Source organism: Narcine bancroftii, chromosome 1 (genome assembly GCF_036971445.1).
Source record: "Narcine bancroftii isolate sNarBan1 chromosome 1, sNarBan1.hap1, whole genome shotgun sequence".
Classification (NCBI taxonomy): domain Eukaryota; kingdom Metazoa; phylum Chordata; class Chondrichthyes; order Torpediniformes; family Narcinidae; genus Narcine; species Narcine bancroftii.
The window spans coordinates 43,344,550-43,369,651 of NC_091469.1; the positions used below are offsets into that span (position 1 = coordinate 43,344,550).

The following is a 25,102-nucleotide window of genomic DNA, read 5'->3' on the forward strand; positions in this document are numbered from 1 at the left end:
CCTGATTAAAGTGAATTTTACATAATTAAGGACTACAATACTGATTTTGTTCAAATTACTGTACATTTTGCACTGTCTATTGTCTTTAAACTTTGTATTCTTAATGCAGATGTATTAGTTAGCCATTGTAAGAGTGTGTCTCAGACAACTGGAAAATTTGCATATCCAGTATTTTACTGTAATTAGGAAATTGATGGTATATCAGCATTTGCTCCTGTTTCTTGAATTGTACAGACTTAGTGCTTAAATCTAATGTATGAGATCATTTATAACCTACATTGCAAAGTGTACAATAATCATTTGACAAGTGAGAGCATGTTTGTTTTAAATCTTTATTTATCAAATGGTTCTTTTTAATTTGCAGACATGGGAAGATCCCAGTCATAAGGATCCCTGTACAAATTGTTGTGGTGACAATGATCCAATTGATGTCTGTGACATTGGTTCAAAGGTTAGTTATTGATACTTGACCAAACAGACTCCTAGTAATTAGGCTGAACAGATGCTGTGAATGATGTTATTAGCATCCAGGTAGAAATGACCAAGATATTTGATTTGCCAAGACCAAGTGAAAACATACTAACTTTCGAGTCAGAAAGTTACAAATTTAAGTCTCACCACAAACACTACAACAAATGAGACACAAGAGACTGTAGATTATGGAATCTGGAGCAAAATAAAATGAACTGCTGGAGGAACTCAGGAGGTTAAGTGACATCTGTGGAGGCAAAGGAGTGGTTGATGTTTCAGGTTGAGACTACATCACAACTGCAAGTCTGGATAGAAGAAAGTCAGTGTAAATAGGTGTGAGAGAGAATTGGTATGGGGGTATTCATACTATTGTTATGTAGGCTACCCAAGTGGAACAAGAGGTGTGCTTCTTCTAATTTGTTAGCCTCCCAAAATGGTGTGAACATTGAATTATTCAATTTCAGATAACTCATGTTACATTGTTTTTCTTTTGCACTTCTATCTGTACTCTCTTTTTATTCATCTTTTCCATTACAAATCTCCCCACCTACATTACCTAGATTTGTTTCCCTTCACTGCCCGTCATCCACATACCCGTTCATCTTGAGTTTCTTCTCCCTTGGCCTGCCTTTCTTTTCCTTTTCCCTATCTCCTCCATCTGACTTTTATCTCTCTTACGTGGTTCTACTTTCAACCTCTGTCTCTATCCTGCCTCCTCCCTTCACCTGGCTCCATCTACCACTTTTTTTCTTATTTTCCAGCTGAGCCTCTGTCTCAGTACACCCCCTCCTCTTTCCTCCCTGACTCCATCTGCCCCAACCTCATCTTTTCTCTCACCACTTTATACTAGCTATCCTCTATTTTATTAGTCCTGATGCAAGGTTTTGATGTGAAACATCAGCTGTCCTTTTGCTTCCACAGATGCTGATTGATCTGCTGAGTTCCTCCAACAGTTTGTTTTCAGCATATGATACAGGCTGAAAGTTCAAAGCAATCCTGAGGATCTGCTGTGCTATTTAAAGTGCTGGCTTTCTGACATAAATGAATGCATAATAAACTGAAGTAAATCACTTATCTATCCAGCCTGCACAGCTACTTAATAAGATCATGACTTCCTTGATTGCAACATCATCTCTTCATTCTCATCTATCCATGGTAACCTTTCACCCCTGGTCTTGCATTTTCTACCTTTGCCCTGAAGATATTCAAAGATGATGCTCTTTGAAGAAGTGAATTCCAAAGGCACACAAACTTCCAAAAAACAAACCTCCATTTATTTTTAATAATTTTCTTTTTTCAATCCTGGAGACTCTCAATTTACCTTATCTATATGTTTGAACAATGGTGCTTTGTAAATTTTGTAATCTGTTGCTCCATAAAATTTTTGTTTAATGTAATTTATACTAAGCATTTAATTGGTTGGCATTCCCAACATCAATGGGTGTGAATAACTTCTAAAAATTATTTTCCTGTAGTTTCTCAAGAATAATGAGAAATACCTTCCTCATACGCTGATGAAAATAGCATCCACCTCCAATTACTCTTTGACAAAATATGGACTACATCACTAAGACAAATGTGCTGACACAAGAGACTGCATATGTTGAAATCTGGACAAACTCAGCAAGTTGAGAGGCCTCAGTGGGAGAAAAGGAATTGGTGATGCGTGGTTACAGTCTCTCTCCTGCAGTAGGATAATTGTAAGGCGAGAGGGAATAATTATAAGGTATGGAGCTAGGACTTAAAAGGGAGCTTATAGGACAGTGCTTCACTCAGAGATTGGTGGGCGCATGCAACCTGCTACCAGACTAATTAGTTGAGGCAGGTTCATTCGCTTTCTTCCAGAAACACTTGGATGACTGATGGGAAAGGTATGAGCTAATGTGGGCAAGTAGACAGGCACATTGTTCAACATGAACAAGCTGGGCCTGTAGTGAAGTTTGTTTTGTGAACTGTCCAGCTAGACATTTAAAACTTGATACAGCAAGTAAGACAAGTGCAGACGGAAATCAGTTAGACCAGAGTAAAGGCAACATTTTACTATTGTGAGGTTCATTCAGGTGTCTGATAATGGAGGGAAAGAAAATGTCTTTGAATCTCCTGGTACATGATCTCATATTGTGAATCTTCCTCTTGATGGGAGAGGAGTGAAGAAAGTGTGGCTGGGGTGGGATGAGTCTTTTAATGCGCTGGCTGCTTTTCCAAGGCACCAAGAGCTATAGATGGACTCAGTGGAAGGTAGGGGGGGTTTTGTGATATCTGAGCCATGGTTTACAGTGCCAGGACCTGGGTTCAAATCCTCGCGCTATCTGTAAGGAGTTTGTACATTCTCCACATCTCTGCATGGGTTTTCTCTAGGGGCTCCGGTTTCCTTCCACCCTTCAAAAATGTACCGAGGTGGAGGTTAATGGGGTGTAATTTGGGTGGCACGGACTCATAGAGCTTAATTGGCCTGCTGCTGTACTGTATGTCTAAATTTTTTAAAAATCTTCACAACTTTCTGCAGTTTCTTGTAGTCTTGACCAGAAAAGTTCCCATTCCACATAGTGGTACATCTCAACAGGATGCCTTCAGGGGTGCATCAGTAGAAATTGTTAAGGGATGCAGGTGACATGCAAATTTCCTAAGGAAGTAAAGGCATTGGTGTGCTTTCTTGGTCATTGCATCAACATGGGTGGACCAGGACCAGTCACTGGAGATGCAGGAGACACTACAGATGTTTGAATCAGCTAGAGGACCTCAGTGGGTCAAACAACACCAGTGGAAGAATAAGAATTGTTGTCATGAAGGGCTTCAGACAATTGTACAGCTTCAGAATAGGAGACAAAGATGAATTCAGTTGTTATGCTTTCATTTAATACTTTAATTATTTGTGTACTTTTAAGGTTGGTATATGTTTTACTTTAATTTTAACCCTATTTCAGTGATTTTGTGCGTGGGGTATTTAAAACTTTGGAAAAAAAAACCTCACGACTTTTATTGTTGTTGAAGCTGAGTTTTCCTGACTTGTGAAGACGGTTGGGACTTTGAGGGGTTTTCCTCATTGCTCTGGCAGAGACTGCATTTGTACTGTTGACACTGTTACTGGAATTAGTGATGGAGAGGACCAGAGAGGTTGGCCTTCTGCAGCCTGTCCTACACTTATTTGCATAGGGAATCTTGGGAGATCATCCTAGTCCGGGGACCAGGCCACCAGTTGAGGCAGGTTCATTCAAAACAAAATCTATCTAAAAGAGGGCAACCTTCCTGCATCCAGCCTGAGATATTTTAAGGAATATTTTAAAAAGCCTTGAAGCAAAAGTGGACCTCTTGAGCTAACTCTACCATTTAATGTGATCGTGGCTGATCCAGTCTTGGCCTAAACACTACTTTCCTGCTTTCTTCCTCTTCGACCTCTCTCACTTATGGTTGAAATCTCTGACATGATTCACTCTACCTCCATATCTCTCTATGAAGGAGAATTCCAGAAATATATGACCTTTTGAGGGAAGAAAATTCTTCTCCATCCATCTGAAACGACCTCTATTCTTAACAATGCCTTGCAGTTCTGGATACCTGCACAAGGGGGAACACTGTCTGTGTTTTACTATTTCAAACCCAAGCTCTATCTTTTATATTTCAATAAATAATCTCTCATATTTCTGTACTTCAATCAGTATGACCCCAAATTGCTTAACATTCCTTCCTATACCAATTCTTTCATTGCAGGAATCAACCTTCTCTCCAATGTAATTACATGCTTTGTTAAATGTGGAGTGGAAAACTATATGCAGCACTCCAGGTGCAGCTTCACCAGTACAATGTAAATAGAGTACAACTCTATTAGAGTGAATCATGTCAGAGATTATTCAAAATGGTCAGGATTGGGCCTATGTCAGATAAATGCTTTTTTGGGAGAACTGATCATTCTTTAAAAACAGTCCAGTAGCAACAGCAAATCACTTGTATCAATGTTTAAACATCAAAAATCAACAAGGTATGGCTTTTTAAGCATTAAAATAATGTTTAATTCTCACCAAAAAAATGCTGGCCGTTGCCGATCACTGAGATCGACCAACTGCTGCTGGTGGAACACTCACTGGTGAATTGACGGGCTACTGTCTCCGCAGTCACTGGAGTTCCTGACTCCTGACTCCAAATCCTCCTTAAGCCTTCCACACATACTCGTGTGTGTGTGTGTGTGTGTGTGTGTGTGTGTGTGTGTGTGTGTGTGTGTGTGTGTGTGTGTGTGTGTGTGTGTGTGTGTGTGTGTGTGTGTGTGTGTGTGTGTGTGATAGTAGGCCGAAGGCAGGGTTGCAATCACTGGGACAAGGGATTCATCGGACTACTTGCAACTGGGAGACAGTGGCATGCAGTTTGAGAGGAAGAGTTGGAGAGAAAAGTCAATAGGGGAATGTAAAGAAGAAATAGAAAGAGAGAGGGGAGAGAGTTACCTGAAACGAGGACAATCGTTCTAATTTCATGTAGAGTGAATTTTTTTTTTCAACCTTTGTGGTCAGTTCGGCTCTGAAAAAATTTCAGATTAATGAGGATTTCTGATTTTTTTTAAAATTTGGATAAATGAGGATTTTGGAGAATCTGATTTTGGATAATCAGAGTTGACCTGAACGTATCAAAACATCACTACTTTTAATCATGGATCCGTTACAACAAAGACAACATTCTTAATTACTTGCTATAATAGCATGCTATCTTTTGTGTTTTATGTTCATGTATCTCTAGATGCTTTAGCACTGCAATATTTTGTGCCTTATTAAATTCTTCCTCTCAGTGGATAACCTCATCATCCCTCATTATGCTATATCTGCCAACATCTTGTCCACTTATTTACACTATCTATTGCATTCTGGTTCTTAGTGTCCTGTTCACATGTTGCCTAACTTTTTTATGGATCATCAGTAAATCTGCTACACAGTACCCAAACTCAAGTCACCGGTGAAAATTATAACCGAATGAGGGGAAACTGAGATGATATGGTAACTTTGGTTTACTTTCTGCAGATGCAGCCTGACCTGCTGAAAGCTTCTAGCATTTTTTTTATTTGTTAAAATTCATTCTGATTTTCATTTCAAAATAGAGTTAATAAAGAAGTAATATGAAGTGAAACATTGGTGAATAAACAATTTCCCACTTGCTAAACTGCTGTTTTTAGCTTAGATCATGAGTATTGTGGAAGGGCTGAAATGGAGCAATGATCAGTTAGTAAAGATTTGATAATGGTAATGTTTAGCTGGTGAGGTTGGAAAAGATTGGTCAGCTATTAAACCAAGTAACTTGCCCTTAGATATGTTAGTGATTAAATTTCATATTTACATTTAAAATAATCCGCTTTAATTTGAGTAATTAAAAACAGCTAGGATCCCAAGGCCTGATGTGACTATTCATTAATCTTGCATTAGAGTACAAAATACCCAACAGATTTATTAACCAGCTCTTCGAAAGCAAGTGGAACCAAAGACATCCTATAGATTAAAAAAGTCAGAATTTTTGGAGTAGCAATATATTTTCTAATCAGGTAGTGCAAATGTGAATTTTAACTTTAGCATATTCCACTTGTATTTCTAGGTGTGTTCCTGTGGTGATGTTATTCAGGTGAAAGTGCTGGGAGCTCTAGCTCTTATTGATGAAGGGGAAATGGACTGGAAAATCATCGCTATCAACCAGGAGGACCCAGATGCACAGATGTTTAATGGCAAGTTCAACCAGTCAATAATGTACTGTATTAAATTGCAATAACTTTGAACAGCCAGAAACAGTGTTCTTTAGAGGAAGACTTACAGGTCGGTTCAAGTTGATGAGACTGAAAGGGGAAGTTTTACAGGAACTAACTCCCCTTGAGGCAGTTCTAGCCTGAAAGCCGAACTATACTTGTTTCTAATACTCCATGTGCTTTAATGGTTACTTACCACCCAGCTTAGTGAGGATTCCAGATTTAGCTACCCATAACCTTCAGTCAATTGTCCAAGTTTGTATAAACAAATGAGAAAATTAGCTGTACCAGCAGTTCCTGTTTTGAATTGAATTATTTATTGTGGCATGCACTAAGACACATTGAAAAGTTTTCCTTGCTATACAGGCAGTCAACCCATACATAAGTAAAGCAGTCCATACAATAATAAAACAAAAGTGCAGGGTGCAGTGTTACATTAAGAGTACAGAGTATTATGTAACAAGATAAAGTACAGGATATGGAGAAGTGTACAGCTAAACAGTGCAATGGGATCATCTTTTGCCAATTAGTCCATTAAAGAGACTGATAACAGCAAGAAAGAAACTATCCTTGAATCTGGACATTTGTGTATTCAAGCTCACGTGTCTGCCTGATGGAAGGGGGGGGAGAAGAGAGTGTGATAGGGAGGGAAGAGTCCTTTAATCTATTGGCAGCTTTTCTGAGACAGCAAGAGGTATAGTCAGAATAGATTAGAGGTTGATGGCCTGAGCAGCAATGACAGTTCTATACAGTTTCTATACAGTTTCCTGTGGGCTTGGGCAGTGCAGATGCCATTAACACATCTGGTGTTCTGTCTTTTGACTATCCTGTACTGTGCATTCCTCTGGATGAAACTGTGCAATTAATGTTTGGAGATACAATTTTACATGAGGGAAGAGACAAGAGACATTCCCTTATTTGCAAATGAGATTTAGGTTTACTCATTTGTGAAGTGTGTTCCTTGATTCAGGGACTCATGAACATAGTGAGGACATCGTCATGTACCCAACTATGCCGATGCCACATTAGAAAGGCTGCAGAATCAAAAATATGGAAAGAATTTCAATTATTGCCAGAGGAATAACAAAAAGTTTCAGGCTTTTCAGATAGCACTAATTCACAGCAAAACTGGGAATAAACGAGGTCCATTCTCAGAAGCCAATTTCTCAAATGTGTTATAACAACTCAGGAATTTCTAACATCATAAACAACAACATCCCTGAAGATAAAAGACAGAAAATGCTTTGTTTGCAAACTAAAAGTTAAGTTTATTTCATTTTTAAAATCTCATATTAACAGTGTCGGCAGGTTTTTTTTTTCCAGTATTATTTTACCTATCAGGATAAGGTGGACCTGATGGGGCCAAATTTTGAGAAAAATTTATAAATATTTCTCTTTGAAGTGGTTTCCACAACCAAGAAGGAAGTGTTTCCATACATAGAGAGAATCTATCATCAGTAAACTATCTGTAATGCACAGTCAACAGCCAGTTTCCATAGAGTCATACAGCATGGAAACAGGCCATATGACCCAATGTCCAGATCAACTGGTGGGAACCTATCTGCATTAATTCCACCTTCTAACATATGGGCCATAACTTTCAATGCTGAGATGATTCAAGTGCCTGTCTTGATACCTCTTAAACCCTGTCAGCGATTCTGTTTTCATTACCTTCTGGCAATGCATTCCAGGTACTTACCACTCTCTGGGTGACATAGGTACCCCTCACATCTCCTCTAAATCTCTTACCCTTTATTCTAAATGTATGTTCTCTAGTTTTATTTACCTCTGATAAGGAAAGAAGATTCTTGACATCTACTTGAGCTATACCCTCCTAATTTGATATACCTCAGTCATATCTCCCTAACCTTCTCTGCTCCCAAGTAAATCAAACAATCCTCTCTGATTGCTACTCATAACTAAATTATTCCATCTTGGGCAACATCTTGATGAATCTTTGCTCCACCCTCTCCAGTGCTATCACATCCTTTCTACAATGTGGTGACAAGAACTAAATGCATTGCTTCATCTGTGTTCTGAAAAATGTTTCATAAAGTTGGAGTATAACATCCTTCCTCTGGTACTCAGTGCCCTGACTAATAAGGCCAGCATCCCATATGCCTTTATAACCATGTTATTCACCCTACGCGGCTACTTTCAATGATCTTTAGACATACGCAAAGGATCCTCTGTCTCCCAATACTCACAACAAGCTGTCATTCATGTAATATGCCCTAGAGCCATCAGTACTCTCAAAATGCATCATCATTTCCCACTTATATAATTATACATCATCTGTCTTTCCTCAGTCCATTTCACCAACATATGGATAGACCCCTGTAGCCTGACTATTCTCCACATTTGTCGACAGCTCCACAAATCTGAGTGTCTACGAACCTATTTATCATGTCACTTACATCCATATCATTGACAAATATTGCAAACAGCACTTGATCCCTGTGGAATACCACTAATCAAAGGCATCTAATCACAAAAATATCCTTCTACTCTCACCTTTTATCTCCTATTGCCAAGCCATTTTGCTAACCTTCCCTGGATCCATGAGCCATAATATTTTGAACCAGTCTCCCATGTAAAACCTGTCAAAAACCTTGCAGAAAACCATACAAACCACAACTACTGCACTGCCCTCATTGATTCTCTTTGTTACCTCCTAAAAAAAATTAATCCGATTGTTCAAGCAAGATATGCCTTTGATAAAGCCATACTGGCTATCTCTGTTAAGTCCCTGCTTTTCCAAGTGATCATTAAAGCTATCCCTCAGAATCCTTTCCAATAACCTTCCTACTACTGCTGTTAGGCTGTCAGATCTGTAATTGCCAGACTTTTCCCTGTTGCCCTTCTTGAAAAAGGGGACCATATTTGCCACCCTCCAATCTTCTAGTACCTCATTTTTGGCCAACTAAAATTTAAAAATCTCAACCCAGGCCCCAGCAATCTCTTGCAGAAAACAAGACATTGTTCATCCCCAAAGATGCTGAGATGCTGCTTGACCTGCTGAATTCCTCCAGCAGTTGGTGACTTTCTCCAGATTCTAGCATCTTCAATCTCTTGTGTGCCCCACAATCACCTCCTTTGCCTCGTTTAGCAGCCTGAGACAAAACTCATCTATTTTTTCATTTAGCTTTATTTTAAGCATGTGCAAGAAAGGGGGTTTGGATAATGGGGTGAAGCAGGGTTGCAGATCACAGCAATAATAAGTGCAACATGAGACCAAGGGACTTGTGTGTATATTTGGCAAAGAATGTATACTCCCTGAAAAAGGTAGCTTATTATCTGCATAATATGAATTGGGATCATGCTGTGTCTTGTGAACAGACACAGATATCTCTCATCTAATGTGCAAGAATCTATATAACAATAATCATTTTGAATACTGTTTCTTCAGAATGTAAATTAACTTTATAGCACCATTTAGTATTAAATCTTTCAGTAGGAATGACCACATTAATAAGTAATGTAATGTGTAAAATGTAATTAATTGGCTCCTTGCATTGGTTTCCCCATATGCTGTAGAGCCCTGATACTTGGGAGTCTATGGGTAGCATTCACGAGCCATTGCGTGCGTTCCAATTATTGTGAGCTGTACCAATAGATTTGTATAATTACAGAGTTTAATATGATAAAAGTGTTGTGAACTACACATGGTTACTGCATGTTTAGCTGCTGCCAAGTACAGCTGATCTACAAAGCCTGTATTGACTGCGTGATTTTGAGGTTTTAATTGCAGCTGTGGTAGATGACTGAGCTGACTGAAGTGAAGGCGATATTTAATCTGAACATGTCTTCATATTTATGTAGGTCAACTGCATTATAAATTTATCATATTCAAAGTACAGTATGAATAGCAAAAGCAACTTACAATTATCTTATGCCTTTCATGTCTTCATACAAATGAGGAGCCAGTGTAGGCCATTTTTCCCCTCAAGCCTGTTTCATCGTGCTTGATTTGATTGTGATTTCAACATACCCTTCCTGTCTGTGTTCCGTAACTTTTCACCACCGCCTCTCCATTGCTTATCAAGAATATACATATTCCTTAAAATATGTAAAGATTTTGCTTCCATCATATTTGAGAAATAGAATTTCAAAGATGTATTTGCAAAATAGTTTCAGTAGAAGTTTCAAAAGTGACCTTTTGTGAGAAAAACATTTGCTTCATCTCTGTGTTATATGGGTGCCCTAGTTTTAACCAGCCATTGAAGGGCATCCCTAAAAGCTTCACAACTGATTTAATACTTCTGGATTGTAATCACTCAGCTAGTAAACAAACTCAGAGGATGAATAAGATCCCACAAATTTTAAGTAAATTATAGCTTTAATTTCATTGTTGATTAAAATACTGGCTTAGGGGATGGGGAGGGGGTAGGAAGGGGGACAGGAAAAAAACTAAGCTCTTAAAATATTTCTCACCAGTTTTTACTGTGGAGATCATGGAAGCCAAGGAAATTAGAAGCACCAGGGAAGAGGTATTGGCAGCCTTGGAGTGCATTTAAATCGGCAAATACCTAGAGACTGATGAAGTGCATCGTCACATCTTGGAAGCAAGGGAAGAAATTACAGAAGCCCTCACTGAAATATTTTATCATGTTTGGCCTCGGGTGAATTGTTGGAAGATTAGAAGGTGGCAAATGTCATGCTGTTAATTATCAAGGGTAGCAAGGACAAGCCAGTGAGTTTGGCATCAATGGTTAGAAAATTACTCAAAAATTTCTGATGGATAGCATTTATCAACATCTGGATAGCCAGGGACTGATTGGAAGTAGTTAGCATGGTTTTGTGCAGGGCAGATCATGTCTCACAAATCATGTTTCACAAATTAATGAGTTTTTTGAAGAGGTAATCAAAGGATTGTTGAGAGTAGGACAGTGGATGTTTTATATATGGACTTTGCCATGGCCTTTGACAAGGTCCCTCATGGTAGTTTAGTTTGGAAGTTAGATCACTGGGGAATTAGTTATTGGATTCCAAATTTGCATAGTCGAAGAAGTCAGGGGTAGTAGTGGAGGGATGTTTCTCAAATTGGAAACCTGTCACCACTGGTGTGCTTCAGGGTTTGATACTGGATCCACTGATGAGCATCATCTATATTAACAATTTGGATGACAATGTACTTAACTTGATTAATAAATCTGCAGATGCCACCAAAATTGGTGGTCTAATGGACAGTGAGGTTTTGAAGTTTGCAACAGGATCTAGATCAGTTAGCAACATGAGCTAAGGATTGGCCCATGGAATTGAAATCTTACAAGTATGAGCTGTTGCACTTTGGTGAGTCAAACCAGAGTAGGATGTGCCGAGTGAATGGCAGAGCCCTGACAAGAGTTGTAGAGCAGAGAGACCCAGAGGCATATGTACATGATTCCTTGAAATTAGCAACTCAGGTGGATAATATGGTGAAGAAGACATTTAGCCGCTTGACTTCAATGAGTGGTATATAGAGTACAAAATTTGTGACCTTATGATTCCACTGTTTAAGGTATTGGTGAGAACTATGGTGAGTTTTAGTCAACCAACCATAGAAAGGACATCAATAAATTGGAAGGGGTTTAGAGGAGATTCATCAGGATGTAATCAGGACTTAGAAGGCGAGTTAAAGGGAGAGGTTCAGTAGGCTGGATTTTTATTCCCTGCAGCATAAGAAGGTGAGGGGTGATCTTACAAAGGTTTATATAATCATAGATAAAGTGAATACTCAAAGTCTTTTTTCTAGAGAGCATATGTTTAAAATTAGCGGGGAAGAGAGAATATTTTCACTCGGGAGGATGATCTGCATCTGGAACGAGGTGCTAGAGGTAACTGTAGAAGTGGTCACAGTTCTGACATTCAAAGCACATTTGAACAGATCTATAAGTAGGAAGGGTTCAGATGGATATGCCCCACAACTAGTCCAGAATGCCACCTTGGTCAGCATGCATGAGCTGGGCTCTTGAGATTGTTCTATGGTCTATAATTCGATGGACCAGATAGTGTCCTTGGATATCTCCATGCCTAAGAAGACTATTTGGCAATAGTATTTACAGACTCTCCCTCCAACAAGCTGAAATACCCACCTGCTTCAAGAAGGCTACTATCACCCCAGTGCTGAAGAAGAATGTTGTGATGGGCTAAAATGATTATCAGCCAGTGGCTCTGATATCCACCATAATGAAGTACTTTGAGAGGATGGTCATGGCTCACATTAACTGTAGCCTACCAGCCACTTTTGATCCATTCCAATTCATAGCAGATGCCATCTCCTGGGCCCTACACTCAGCCCTAGAACACTTGGACAACAAGGTTACCACGTCAGATTGCTGCTTATTGACTGCAGCTCCATTTTCAACACAATAATACCAGTCAATCTAATCCCCAAGCCACGGGACCTGGACTTTGCACCACTCTCTGTAATTATATACAATAGACAATAGGCAATAGACAATAGGAGCTGGAGTAGGCCCTTTGGCCCGTCGAGCCAGCACCGCCATTTTACAGATCATGGCTGATCACTACCATCAGTACCCCTTTCCAGCCTTATCCCCATAACCCTTAACTCCTTTGCCCATTAGAGTCTTATCTAACTCTCTTTTGAACATAATCAGCGAATCTGCCTCTACCACCCTCTGTGGCAGAGCATTTCACAGATTCACACTTCTCTGGGTAAAAAAATGTTTTCTCATCTCCGTCCTAAAGGGCCTACCCTGTATTCTTAAACTATGCCCTCTAGTCCTCGTCTCCCCCATCATTGGGAACAAGTAATCCGACTTCACCCTGTCTATCCCCCTGATAATTTTGTATACCTCAATCATGTCCCCCCTCATCCTTCTAAACTCCATCGGATACAAGTCCAGTTTTTCTAGCCTTTCAGCATATGTCAACCCCGCCGTCCCTGGAACTAACCTTGTAAATTCCCCTCTATAGCTAGTATGTCCTTCCTCAAAATTGGAGACCAGAACTGGACGCAATACTCCAGGTGGGGTCTCACCAGGGCCCTGTACAACTGCAGAAGGGCGTCTCTGTTCCTATACTCCAATCCCCTCTTTATGAAAGCCAACATGCCATTTGCCTTCTTCACAGCTTTCTGAACCTGCATGCTAGTCTTCAGTGACCGGTGAACAAATACTCCCAGATCCATTTGCTCCTCCCCACTCCCTAGCTTGTCTCCATTTAAATAATACTCAGCTTTCCTATTATTGCCCCCAAAATGGATAACCTCACATTTGCTTACATTGAACGTCATCTTCCATTCAGCAGCCCACTCCCCCAACCTGTCCAAGTCCCTCTGCATTTTCCTGACATCCTCCTCACACCCCACACCGCCACCCAGTTTTGTGTCATCTGCAAATTTGCTCAAGTTATTAATAATCCCCTCATCCAAATCATTTACATAAATTACAAACAACTGAGGACCCAATACCGATCCCTGTGGCACTCCACTCGTCACATCCTGCCATTCTGAAAAAGACCCGCTTACCCCAACCCTTTGTTTCCTATTTCTTAACCAATTTCCTATCCATGTCAGCACCTTACCTCCAATACCATGCTCCCTGATCTTGCCCACTAGTCTCCCGTGCGGTACCTTATCAAAGGCCTTCTGGAAGTCCAAATACACCACATCCACTGGCTCTCCCAAGTCCACCCTCTTTGTCACATCCTCGAAAAATTCCAGGTTAGTCAAGCATGACTTACCCTTAAGGAATCCATGCTGACTAGCCCTTATACTATTATTTCTGCCTAAGTGTTCTGCTATTACTCCTTTTATGATAGACTCCAATATCTTCCCCACCACCGACGTCAGGCTGACCGGTCTATAATTTCCCGTTTTCTCCCTCCCTCCCTTCTTAAAAATCGGCACCACATCAGCCACTCTCCAATCCTCAGGGACCTCCCCCGAATCTATGGAACTTTGGAAAATGTCGACCAGTGCTTCCACAATTTCCATAGCAACTTCTTTAAGCACTCTGGGATGCAGCCCATCAGGCCCTGGGGATTTATCAGCCCTCAGTCCCAACAATTTACTCACAACCTCCTGTTTCTGGATCCGGATATCCATTAGATCCCCTACTTCCCCAGGAAAGTTCCCCAAGTCTCTTGATACTGCATGACTACTACCCCCTAACTGACCATAACCTATATCCTCCTTGGTGAAGACAGTTGCAAAGTATTTGTTAAATTCCTCAGCCATCTCCTTGTTTCCGGTAATAATTTCATCCTTTTCCATTCTTAATGGACCAATTTTAGACCGAACCAATTTCTTCCTCTTCACATATTTAAAAAAGCTTTTGCTATCCTCCATTATATTATTTGCTAATTTCCTCTCGTACTTCATTTTCCCCTCTCTTATGACTTTCTTAGTTACCCTCTGATGCTCCAATCCTCTAACTTCCCACTCCGCTTCGCTATCCTATACTTACTCCCTTTGGATTTCATATTACACTTGATTTCATTAGTTAGCCATGGCTGCTATTTGCATCTCCTAGAGCCTTTCCTCCACTTTGGAATAAATTTGTCCTGAAACCTGTGAAAAATGTCCAAAAATACCTGCCATTTTTCCCAAGTTGTCCTTCCAGCTAGTGTATCTTTCCATTTTATTTTGGCTAGCTCCTCCCTCATAGCTGCATAATCCCCTTTATTTAACTGCAGTACAGATGCTTCCGACTTCCTTTCTTTTTCCCTTTCTAATTGCAGCTCTAAAGTAACCATTCCATGGTCACTATTCCCTAATGGCTCCCCTACATCGAGGTCACTTATTAACTCTGCGTCACTGCACAGCACCAAGTCCAGAATCGACTTCCCCCTGGTAGGTTCCTCCACTAGCTGCTCCAAGAAAGTATCTCGTAGACATTCAATAAACTCAGTCTTTTGTGCTCCTGCCCCCGTCTGATTATCCCAGTCCACCTTCATGTTAAAGTCCCCCATAACTACTGTATTGCTACCACTTTGACATGCCACTCTTAATTCCTGATTTATACTTCTACTGATATCTAAGCTACTTTTCTGAGGCCTGTAAATGACCCCCATTATGGTCCTCATGCCTTTACAATTTCTTAATTCTATCCAAACAGACTCTACCCCACCTGTTTCAATGTCTTTCCTTTCAAACGCCTGAATTTCATTTCTTACCAACAGAGCTACCCCACCTCCTCTTCCTAACTTTCTGTCATTTCTATAGGACGTGTACCCGGGAACATTTATTTCCCAATCCTGCCCTTCCCGCAGCCATGTCTCCGTTACTCCGACAATATCATAACCTCCCATTGCCATTTGTGCCTCAAGCTCATCCATTTTATTCCTTACACTCCGTGCATTCATACACAATACCTTGATACTATATCTCCTTTCTCCCTCCACCTTTGTTCTCGATGCACTTGCCCCTACTCTCCTATTCTTTTTAGTTCCCTTTTTCCTTATTGTTTCACCGTCTAACGGAACCACCCCTATATTCACTTTCCTATCTGCTTCCCTATCAGTCCTGTTCCCTTCCCCCTGCCAAATTAGTTTAAATCAAATCTGACAGCATTTTTAAATCTAACTGCCAGTATATTGGCCCCCGTTGCATTCAGGTGTAAACCATCCCTCCTGTAGAGGTCTTGTCTTCCCCAGAAGAGATCCCAGTGGTCAATGAACCTGAATCCCTGCACTCTGCACCATTCCTCCAGCCACACATTTAACCTCCTGATTTTATTATTTTTGCCCCCACCCATGTACAGCACAGGTAGCAGCCCCGAGATTACAATCCTGGAGGTTCTGCTTCTTAACCTCCTTCTGAGCTCACGGTAGTCCCTCTTCAGGTTCTCCTCCTTCATCTTATCCACGTCATTTGTACCCACGTGTATCAGGACTTCTGGCCACTCACCTTCCCCCGCCAGGATACTCTGAACCCTATCCGAGACGTCTCGCACCCTGGCTCCTGGGAGGCAACACACCATACGGGAACACTTGTCAGGTTCGCAGAATCTTTTGTCTGTTCCCCTGACGATGGAGTCCCCAATGACCACCTTGTTCCCCTTCCTTCCTTTCCGCACCACCGGTTCCCTTGGTGCAACCTCTGGCAGGTTATCTTCCCCAACTACATCCAATACACTATATTTGTTGCTAAGAGCAGTAGCCACCGGGGTGCTCACCACAGAGCTAGCAACTTTCCCCCCTCCCCTGACAGTAGTCCACTTACCTGACCCCCCCCAATCCAGGGGTAAGCACTTCCCTGAGCGTTGTATCTATAAATTCTTCACTTTCCCCGATAAGCCTCAGATCATCAAGCTTCAACTCCATTTCTTTAATTTTTTAATGCTTGTGTCTCATTACATCTCCTGCAGGTATGTCCTGTGGGAAGATTTAAGGTCCTGTCGCTTACCTCCTCACTCTCTCTTGCGAACCTAAGGTCATCAAGCTGGAGCTCCAGTTCATCAACTCGGCCCCTAAGGAACCCCACCTCTTTGCACCTGGCACAGATATGGTCATTTGGGAGGGTGGAGGTCACCCATGGCTCCCACATCTGGCAACTTGAGCAGAGCACTAACCCCATAGGCATGGCTCAGCTTTTTAATGTACAGTGCACTCACCTAGGAAGTGCTATTGAAAACAGCCAACCTTTCGCTCCGCCTGCTTTCGCCGAAGCCTGATGAGCCAAAGCATGGAAGTCCCACTCCTTTGCTGGGCCACTCGCTCGCTGTCCCTCTTATTTATTGGCCTTTTACCAATTAACCCCTACACTCTCTCCTGTAGGCCCGTCCGACCAATGGCCGCCTCCGACGCCGACTCCTCTCCGCAGGCCCCGGTAAGAGACTTTTAAAAAAGTTTTCTTACCTGCCCCCGACTCGTTTCTTCTCTGTCCTTCTCCTCTCTCTTCTCCTCTCCTCTCCTCTCCCGACTGCTAGGCCCTGTCCCCAGTAAGAGCCCTTAAAAAGACCTTACCTTCCCGACACGCTCTCCTGTAGATCCATGACTTCCTGTCCTGCAGGCTGTAATCAGTGACAATTGATGATAACCCCTCCACGATCATCATCACACCATGATCCCACAAGGCTATGTACTCACTCCTCTATTCCGTGTACACCTACAGCTGTGTGGTCAAACACCACTCCAGCTGCATCTATAAATCTACAAATGACACTTGCATCCCTTAACATCTTCCACAAGTGCACCACTGAAAGCATTCTATCAGGGTGCATCACTGTGTGGTACAGGAACTGCTCTGCCTAAGACAGCAAGAAACTGCAGAGGTTGTTGAACATCACACATATCCCACACCTCCATCAGCTCCGTTTGTAACTCTTGCTGCCTTGGACGAGCAACCAACATATTAAAAGGCATCCCACCCTGGCCATGCTCTCTTCCACTTCTTCCACCAGGAAGAAGATTCACAACTGTGTGATTGCACAACACCAAATTCACAAACTGTTTATTTCCTCCCTGTTAACAGACTCCAACATGAACCCCAAAATAGTAAAATGATGTTGCCTTTGCTGTGCATCAACTGATTTCTGTAACTCTGTACTTTTATCTGTGCCTTGTATCAGGTTTAAGATGTCTGACTAGTTTGCTCTCCAAACTACCTCTGTCACTATATCTGTGGCAATAAACATGAACCTATGCATGCTGCTTAAGAGCCTCTCTATTTCTAACCAGTCAATATAGTGGGACCTTCAGAAAATCTGACTTATGTATTTCCATCAATGGCCTTCTCTGATACTTCAAGATAAAATCAGTCAGGTTACTAAAATACAGTTTGACTTGTGCTACCTCTCTCTTATCTAATCAAAAGTCTAAAAGCAATCAGAAGACTTTTTCTGATCACTGTTTCTACAGGCTTCTTTACAAAGGTTAAACTTAATGGCTTTTAAAACCTTTGAATAACAAATGCCCTTAAACTTCTTTGAACAATTGTCTTTTTTCAGTCCCCTGGCACACCCCTCTATCTAGCTCTTCTGCAGTGTTGGATACATCCCATCTGGACTTTGTTATCTTTAAACATCACAACTAATGAGAGACTTAGACAGAAAATGAAACCCAGGGTCCCTATGAATTATATCCATTCAGTCTTATATAAACAAAGGAAGAGGTGGCAGATAATTGTGTTTGTGATATGTGCAGATTTAATGCACCAGGGAACAGTAAGAACTAAAAGACAAATATTCAAAACTGAGATGAAACAAATCTAAGGCAGTATATAGACCAGTTGTTAGCTTAACTCAGAAAGATATTGGATCTATTCAAAGACCTATTCACAGGCAAGGCCTATAACATTGCACTTCTAATGCAAGCAAATGGGATTGTATAGCCACATGGGCATGGGGAGCCAAAGGCCCATTTTTGTGTTGCTGCTTCTTTAACTGTAATTAAAAAAATCACCTGAAAACCAGAAATATAATGTTAATGATCCATTTTCAAGAGGGAACATTATTTAAATATTTGAAGTGAAATAAACAACAGGCAACAGTGATGCAGTTGATAATATGTACATGGGGTTTCAAAAGGCCTGCAATCAAATGCCTCATAATTGATTTGTGATGATGGTCAGAGCATGTGGAATCAGGGCAAATAAACAAAAGTAGATTTAAACTCATTTACTCAGACTGGAGAAGTAGGATGAGATGTTCCAGAAGAACCAGTCCTTGAACCTCAGGAATGTGCATTTGGGGTAAACCACAAGGTTGATGGTAAAGCAAGTTTAAAGGGCTGCAAGGCCTACTCAGCATTTATTTGTTTTATGTTCTCTTGTGCAGATTGATGAATTTAATGAGTGAGCCCAAGACGAAGTGAAAATACCGAGTGCTTTCATTTCCTCCAAGACAACAACTTCCATTCACATGCATGCCTAACGTGATATATATGGCCTTCATTGCCACTAATAATGTGTGCTTTAGTAGAATGTTAAGGACATATGCAGACCCAATAACCTTGTCAATAATATGCATTATATGAAAATAGAAATGTTTTTCTGTCTAACATTCGAGTTCTTTAATTCATTAAAGCCATCGTTTCAATTAATTTTATTGTTAGGGTTTCGATATTTCATTTTTTTAACTCATTAATTTATTTCTTCATTTGAAACCCACAGACATTGATGATGTCAGGAGATACAAACCAGGCTATCTGGAGGCCACAGTTAATTGGTTTAAATTGTACAAGGTGCCTGATGGAAAACCAGAAAACCAATTGGGTTTCAATGGAGAATTCAAAAACCGGGTATATTTTGCTTTGAATACAGTGTCTAATGAATTTTCGGTTGTGTTGGGTTTTGTAGAGTTTATAGGAGTAAATATTCCAGAAGAGGCAGAACTGGAATGAACATGAGCTTTCATTCTATAAATAGCAACCAATGAATTTTGCAGAAATTTGTTACAAAGCTCATTTTTGTTTTGAAAAGCAAAAAACCTACTGCTTTCTACTTTTTCTAAATTGATGCATAATTACCAAACCCACCCTCAACCCCACCCACTTCAACACCCTGCCAGCACCCTTGTTCCATCTCATGAAGAGTAGGATCTACAAACCTAAGGTTAAAAATAGTCCCTCAATAAATTAACTTGCATTAACTTAAAAGTTAAAAGATCTTAACTTGTCAGAGAAGTGTTTTTGCTGTGTGTTATTAGCTTGACGTCCTGCTTTGCGGAAACTGCCAAAATGTTTGGCCTGGAAGTCAGCCTGAAGAAAACTGAGGTCCTCCATCAGCCAGCTCCCCACCATGACTACCAGCCCCCCCACATCTCCATCGGGCACACAAAACTCAAAACGGTCAACCAGTTTACCTATCTCGGCTGCACCATTTCATCAGATGCAAGGATCGACAATGAGATAGACAACAGACTCGCCAAGGCAAATAGCGCCTTTGGAAGACTACACAAAAGAGTCTGGAAAAACAACCAACTGAAAAACCTCACAAAGATAAACGTATACAGAGCCGTTGTCATACCCACACTCCTGTTCGGCTCCGAATCATGGGTCCTCTACCGGCATCACCTACGGCTCCTAGAACGCTTCCACCAGCGTTGTCTCCGCTCCATCCTCAACATCCATTGGAGCGCTTTCATCCCTAACGTCGAAGTACTCGAGATGGCAGAGGTCGACAGCATCGAGTCCACGCTGCTGAAGATCCAGCTGCGCTGGATGGGTCACGTCTCCAGAATGGAGGACCATCGCCTTCCCAAGATCGTGTTATATGGCGAGCTCTCCACTGGCCACCGTGACAGAGGTGCACCAAAGAAAAGGTACAAGGACTGCCTAAAGAAATCTCTTGGTGCCTGCCACATTGACCACCGCCAGTGGGCTGATATCGCCTCAAACCGTGCATCTTGGCGCCTCACAGTTTGATGGGCAGCAACCTCCTTTGAAGAAGACCACAGAGCCCACCTCACTGACAAAAGGCAAAGGAGGAAAAACCCAACCCCAACCCCAACCAACCAATATTCCCCTGCAACCGCTGCAATCGTGTCTGCCTGTCCCGCATCGGACTTGTCAGCCACAAACGAGCCTGCAGCTGACGTGGACTTTTACCCCCTCCATAAATCTTCGTCCGCGAAGCCAAGCCAAAGAAAAAGAAGATTAGTAATAACAAATCTGCTCTTATATGAAAGCTACTTTTCCATGTTAGATTGTGATTGTGATTATTTTTGGCTGATTAGTAACCATCAACGTTTTAACCAAAGCTCTTCAAGGTATGATTCACTTTAAGGCAGCTGAAGTTTGCCAGATGTCATTCACCCTGCTGATGTCATCATGATTACTATGGCCATTTCTGCAGATTGCAACCAAATTGCTACATTCAGGTGCAACTCACCATTTATTAAGTGCTGTTTAACAGACCTAAAAAGGACGAACTTTTATTTAGGCATTAGAACTTCAGAAAGTTGCAAAGAAAACTCCAGCTCAAATCTACAGTATATATTCTGAGAAGTCTCTATTTCTTTCTTTTTAAAATATTTTTATTGTTTATCATATAAACTTACATATAATTTTTTAAGGAAAACACATAACAAGTCAATACATACAAGTACAAAAAAAATGGATGGAACTACATTAGACATGAGAAACAAGTTATTGAATTAATCTATGATAAACATTTTAAAAACATTATTTGCCAAATTAATCCAAATAAAAATTAATAAAAAGAAAAAAACCCTAAAAGCTAAATCAAATCTACCCCATACTTCTTTTTCTTTAAACTTTATTTAAGATTTTATAACATGAATAACATATAGGATTACATTAAAAAAAATTAAGAATAAAATAATAAAATTACATACAATATCAGTAATCTAAATAAACTATACCCTCCCCAATAATTATTACACATTAATAACCCAACTCAAAACTACCCCATACTTCTAATCAAGTTTACCTTTGTAAAAGAAAAGAGAAATTGTGCATCAGATTGTGACCGCCAGACATCAGACAGAGAATCTTCGGAACATTCAAATTCTTAAATTTTTCAATCATGATAAAATATTCGATGAATGGGCCCCACATCTTTGCAAATTGAAACTTTCTATCTTTAATGTTGTATCTAATTTTTTCAAGCTTAAATAGGACATTACATCATGTAACCACTGTGTATGGGTAGGTGAAGTGTCGTCTTTCCATTTCAATAAAATTGCTCATCTGGCTATCAGCGTGGTAAAGGCTAAAACTTTCTCCTGAGTTGCAGATAGAAGTATATCTAGCTCACGTGAAAAATGAAACAAGGCAATTAATGGACGTGGTTCTGTTTTGATCTTAAATATCATTGATAAAGTTTGGCAAGTGTCTTTCTAAAATCTCTCTAAATTGGGCACTCCCAAAACATATGGATCAGTGAAGCTTCAAAAATTTTTAAACTTCTCACATAATGGATCAACACCTGCATAAAAATGAGATAATTTAAGTTTGGACATGTGTGTTTTATGTACCACTAAGCAATGTAATAAGCAATGCCTGGCACAAAATGAAGGATCATTAATCAAGCTGAGAGTAAGAATCTTGTAAATAAAGCATGATTTTTTAAAAATTGTCATTTCTACCACTGATCCTTCCTCTCAATTTTTCCTCAAATATTAAACATAAACATTAAAAAAAGTATACAATACCAAGCGCAAAGAACTCAAAATTGGTGTTGGGGAAATAATTCTTCTTTAGAATGTTTACTTTTTATCACCCTTAAACAATTTTACTGCTAAATTGGAAGACAGACTTGTATGTATAATGTTTCTATTTTGTTGTAGGATTTTGCACTTGGAGTTATTAAGTCCACACATCAGTACTGGTGCTCAATAATCTACAGAAAGACTGATGGAGGTGATATTATATGGTGAGGTTTGGTAATGTTTAACTGAAACACTTAAAGTTCTACATTTTTTAAATGTTAAGGGGACCTTTAGAAAAAATTGTGACAATACTCAAAATAAAGTAAAACCACTGGTATCTGGCACCTATGGGGATTGGTAGATGTCAGATAAATATATTTGCCAGTTGCTTAAGATTGTGTGCTGCATGATTGGTGAACTAACCACCAGGGGGCACCACTTTTAAATGTTCATATTTTTTACCTATTTATTTTCTGCATTTTTTTTGCCAGTTGCTTGAATTCTGGTTATCAGGGACATTACTATATTCCTTTAGGACACATTTACGAGAATATTTCTGTGACCATTCTTCCTTCAGTCAAAAACATTATTAACATGCAGAATTGTCTTTCATTCATCCAAAGAAGGTTATGGGAAAATAGAGTTTGATGGCACATGAAGTAATGGAAATGATTCGCATTAGTGATTTGGTAGAAGTTTGATGTGCAAAAGAGAGGCAGGAAGTATAGTAAAACCCCTATGGCACCTATAGGGATTGGTAGATCTTAAACGGTTGTTTGAGATTGAGTTGAATGGTGAAATAACAGCGAGGCACAATGTATTTTTTACCTATTTATTTTCCAAGATTTAGTTGCCAGTTGCTTGAGGCTTCCGGTTAATTGAAATTCAGATAGCAGGGGTTTTACTGTATATGTTGGAAGAATAAAGTGATTGAGGCTACTGTGGAACATACACATCAGTTTAGGGCAAATGGTTGTTTTTACTCTAATTTTTACTAATGTAATTTCTAGCTCATAGCAATAATTCCTTTTGTAGTCTATGTTCTCTCCAACCGGCCAGAGGGTTTGGATTTAGTTACATAATGTCAGAATCAAAATCAGAATTTATTGTCATGAACAGGTCATGAAATTCATTTGTTTTGCAGCAGCATTAAGGTGCAAATATTTCTATAAAATTATATTTAAAAATAAATTCGTGCAAAAGTAAGAGAAAATGAGGTAGTGTCTGGTTCATTGACCATTCGGAAATCTGATGGCAAAGGGGAAGAAGCTGTCTTTGTGCTACTGGGTATTCATCTTCAGACACCTGTACCTCCTTCCTGATGGTAATAGTGTGAAAAGGGCATGGCCTGGGTGGTGAGGATAGAGGTTATTTTCTTAAGACACCGTCCCTTGTAGATGTCCACGATGGAGTGGATACTGATGGCACTGGCAGAGTTCACAACTCTTGTAGTCTTTTCCTGTCCTGTGCATTTTGACACCTGCATACTTGACAGTGATGCAATCAGTCAGAATGTTCTCCACAGTACACCTATAGAAGTTTTCAAGAGTTTTTGGTAACAACCAAATCTCCTCAAACTCCTCACAAAGTATAGCCGATAACAAGCTTTTTCATGATTGCTTTGACATGGAGGTCTCAGGACAGATCCTTCAGAGATGTTGACACCCAGGAACTTGAAGTTCTTGACCCTTTCCACTGTTGACCCCTCAAGCCGGACTGGTTTCTCCTGATTTCCCCTTCTTGAAGCCCATAATCAGCTCCTTTGTTTTGCTAACATTCTGCAAGTTTGTTGTTGTGGCACCAAACAACCACCTGATTTATCTCCTAATGTCATTAATCATTTGGTTCAGAGGCTCACGCAAGGCTTTTATTCCTGTCTGTGATGTTCTTTTTTCACTTTCTGGTTTTCTACAATAAGTGTAATAAATAATTCAAAATATTTCTAAAATAGTATTAGATATTTACATTAGGAATTAAGAATTATTCATCTATAATATGCTCTGCAGATCCTTGGATAATGAATCCACAATTAATCTATTTTAATGCTTGTAATTCTGTTTTTAGCTGTTACTGTTTGAATTTTATGTAATGACTTTTGTATTCATTTGTTTTTTCTTCAGCAAAAATGTGTCAATCAGTGACAGTCCTTTCTATTGTAGTCACGAAGAAGCAGAATCTCTTGTGCATTCAGTAAGTATTCTGTTACAAACAAAAACACAAGATTACTATACCTTTCAGACGGATAATTTCTTAATTTGTTCATGAATAGTAGATGAAGAACTAAGTTTCCAGGTTGTCTAAAAATTTAATTCTTGAGCTTAAGAGGCTGAGGGGTAAACCAATAGTAATATATGAAATTATGCCAGGTATAGATAGGGTAGAGATTTTTTTTTTCCCAGAGCGGAATTGTCTGATACTAAAGGGTATTCCTTGAAGGTGAGAGGGAATCATTTAAAGGAGCTTTATGTCAATTTTTTTACTGGAATGTTTTGCTGGCAGAATCAGATACAGTAGCAACAGTCAAGAAGTAATTAGACAGACGTGAGAGCATTCAGGGAATGGAGGGATACAGGCTGTGTAGGCAGATGGGATTGATTTAATGGGCACTACAGTCAGCACAGACAATCGTGGGTCATAGTCTTTTCCTGTGCTGTACTACTTCATAAGCTTTGTACTTAAAACCAGTATAATTTTACAATTTCTTGATGGAATCATGCAACACACAAATTGCTGGAGGAAATCAGTGGGTGAAGCAGCGACCATGGAAGAAAACAGATAGTCAAAACTTTTGGGCTGAATCCCTTCATCGAGACTGATGAAGGGGTTTTCAGCCCAAAACGTCAACTAACTATTCCCTTCC

At 40.0% G+C, this 25,102-nt stretch overlaps 1 protein-coding gene across 8 annotated transcripts in view; it reads left to right on the forward strand.

The window, feature by feature from the left end:
• LOC138757559 (inorganic pyrophosphatase 2, mitochondrial-like) overlaps positions 1 to 25,102 on the forward strand; it is a 62,923-nt gene that overhangs the window by 27,304 nt on the left and 10,517 nt on the right. For all 8 annotated transcript variants that reach the window (XM_069925120.1, XM_069925130.1, XM_069925162.1 and 5 more), the window contains 5 exons: positions 365 to 451; positions 6,037 to 6,163; positions 19,242 to 19,369; positions 22,381 to 22,466; positions 24,363 to 24,432. In XM_069925120.1, coding sequence (XP_069781221.1) covers positions 365 to 451; positions 6,037 to 6,163; positions 19,242 to 19,369; positions 22,381 to 22,466; positions 24,363 to 24,432 — 498 coding nt within the window. The remainder of the gene's footprint in view (positions 1 to 364; positions 452 to 6,036; positions 6,164 to 19,241; positions 19,370 to 22,380; positions 22,467 to 24,362; positions 24,433 to 25,102) is intronic.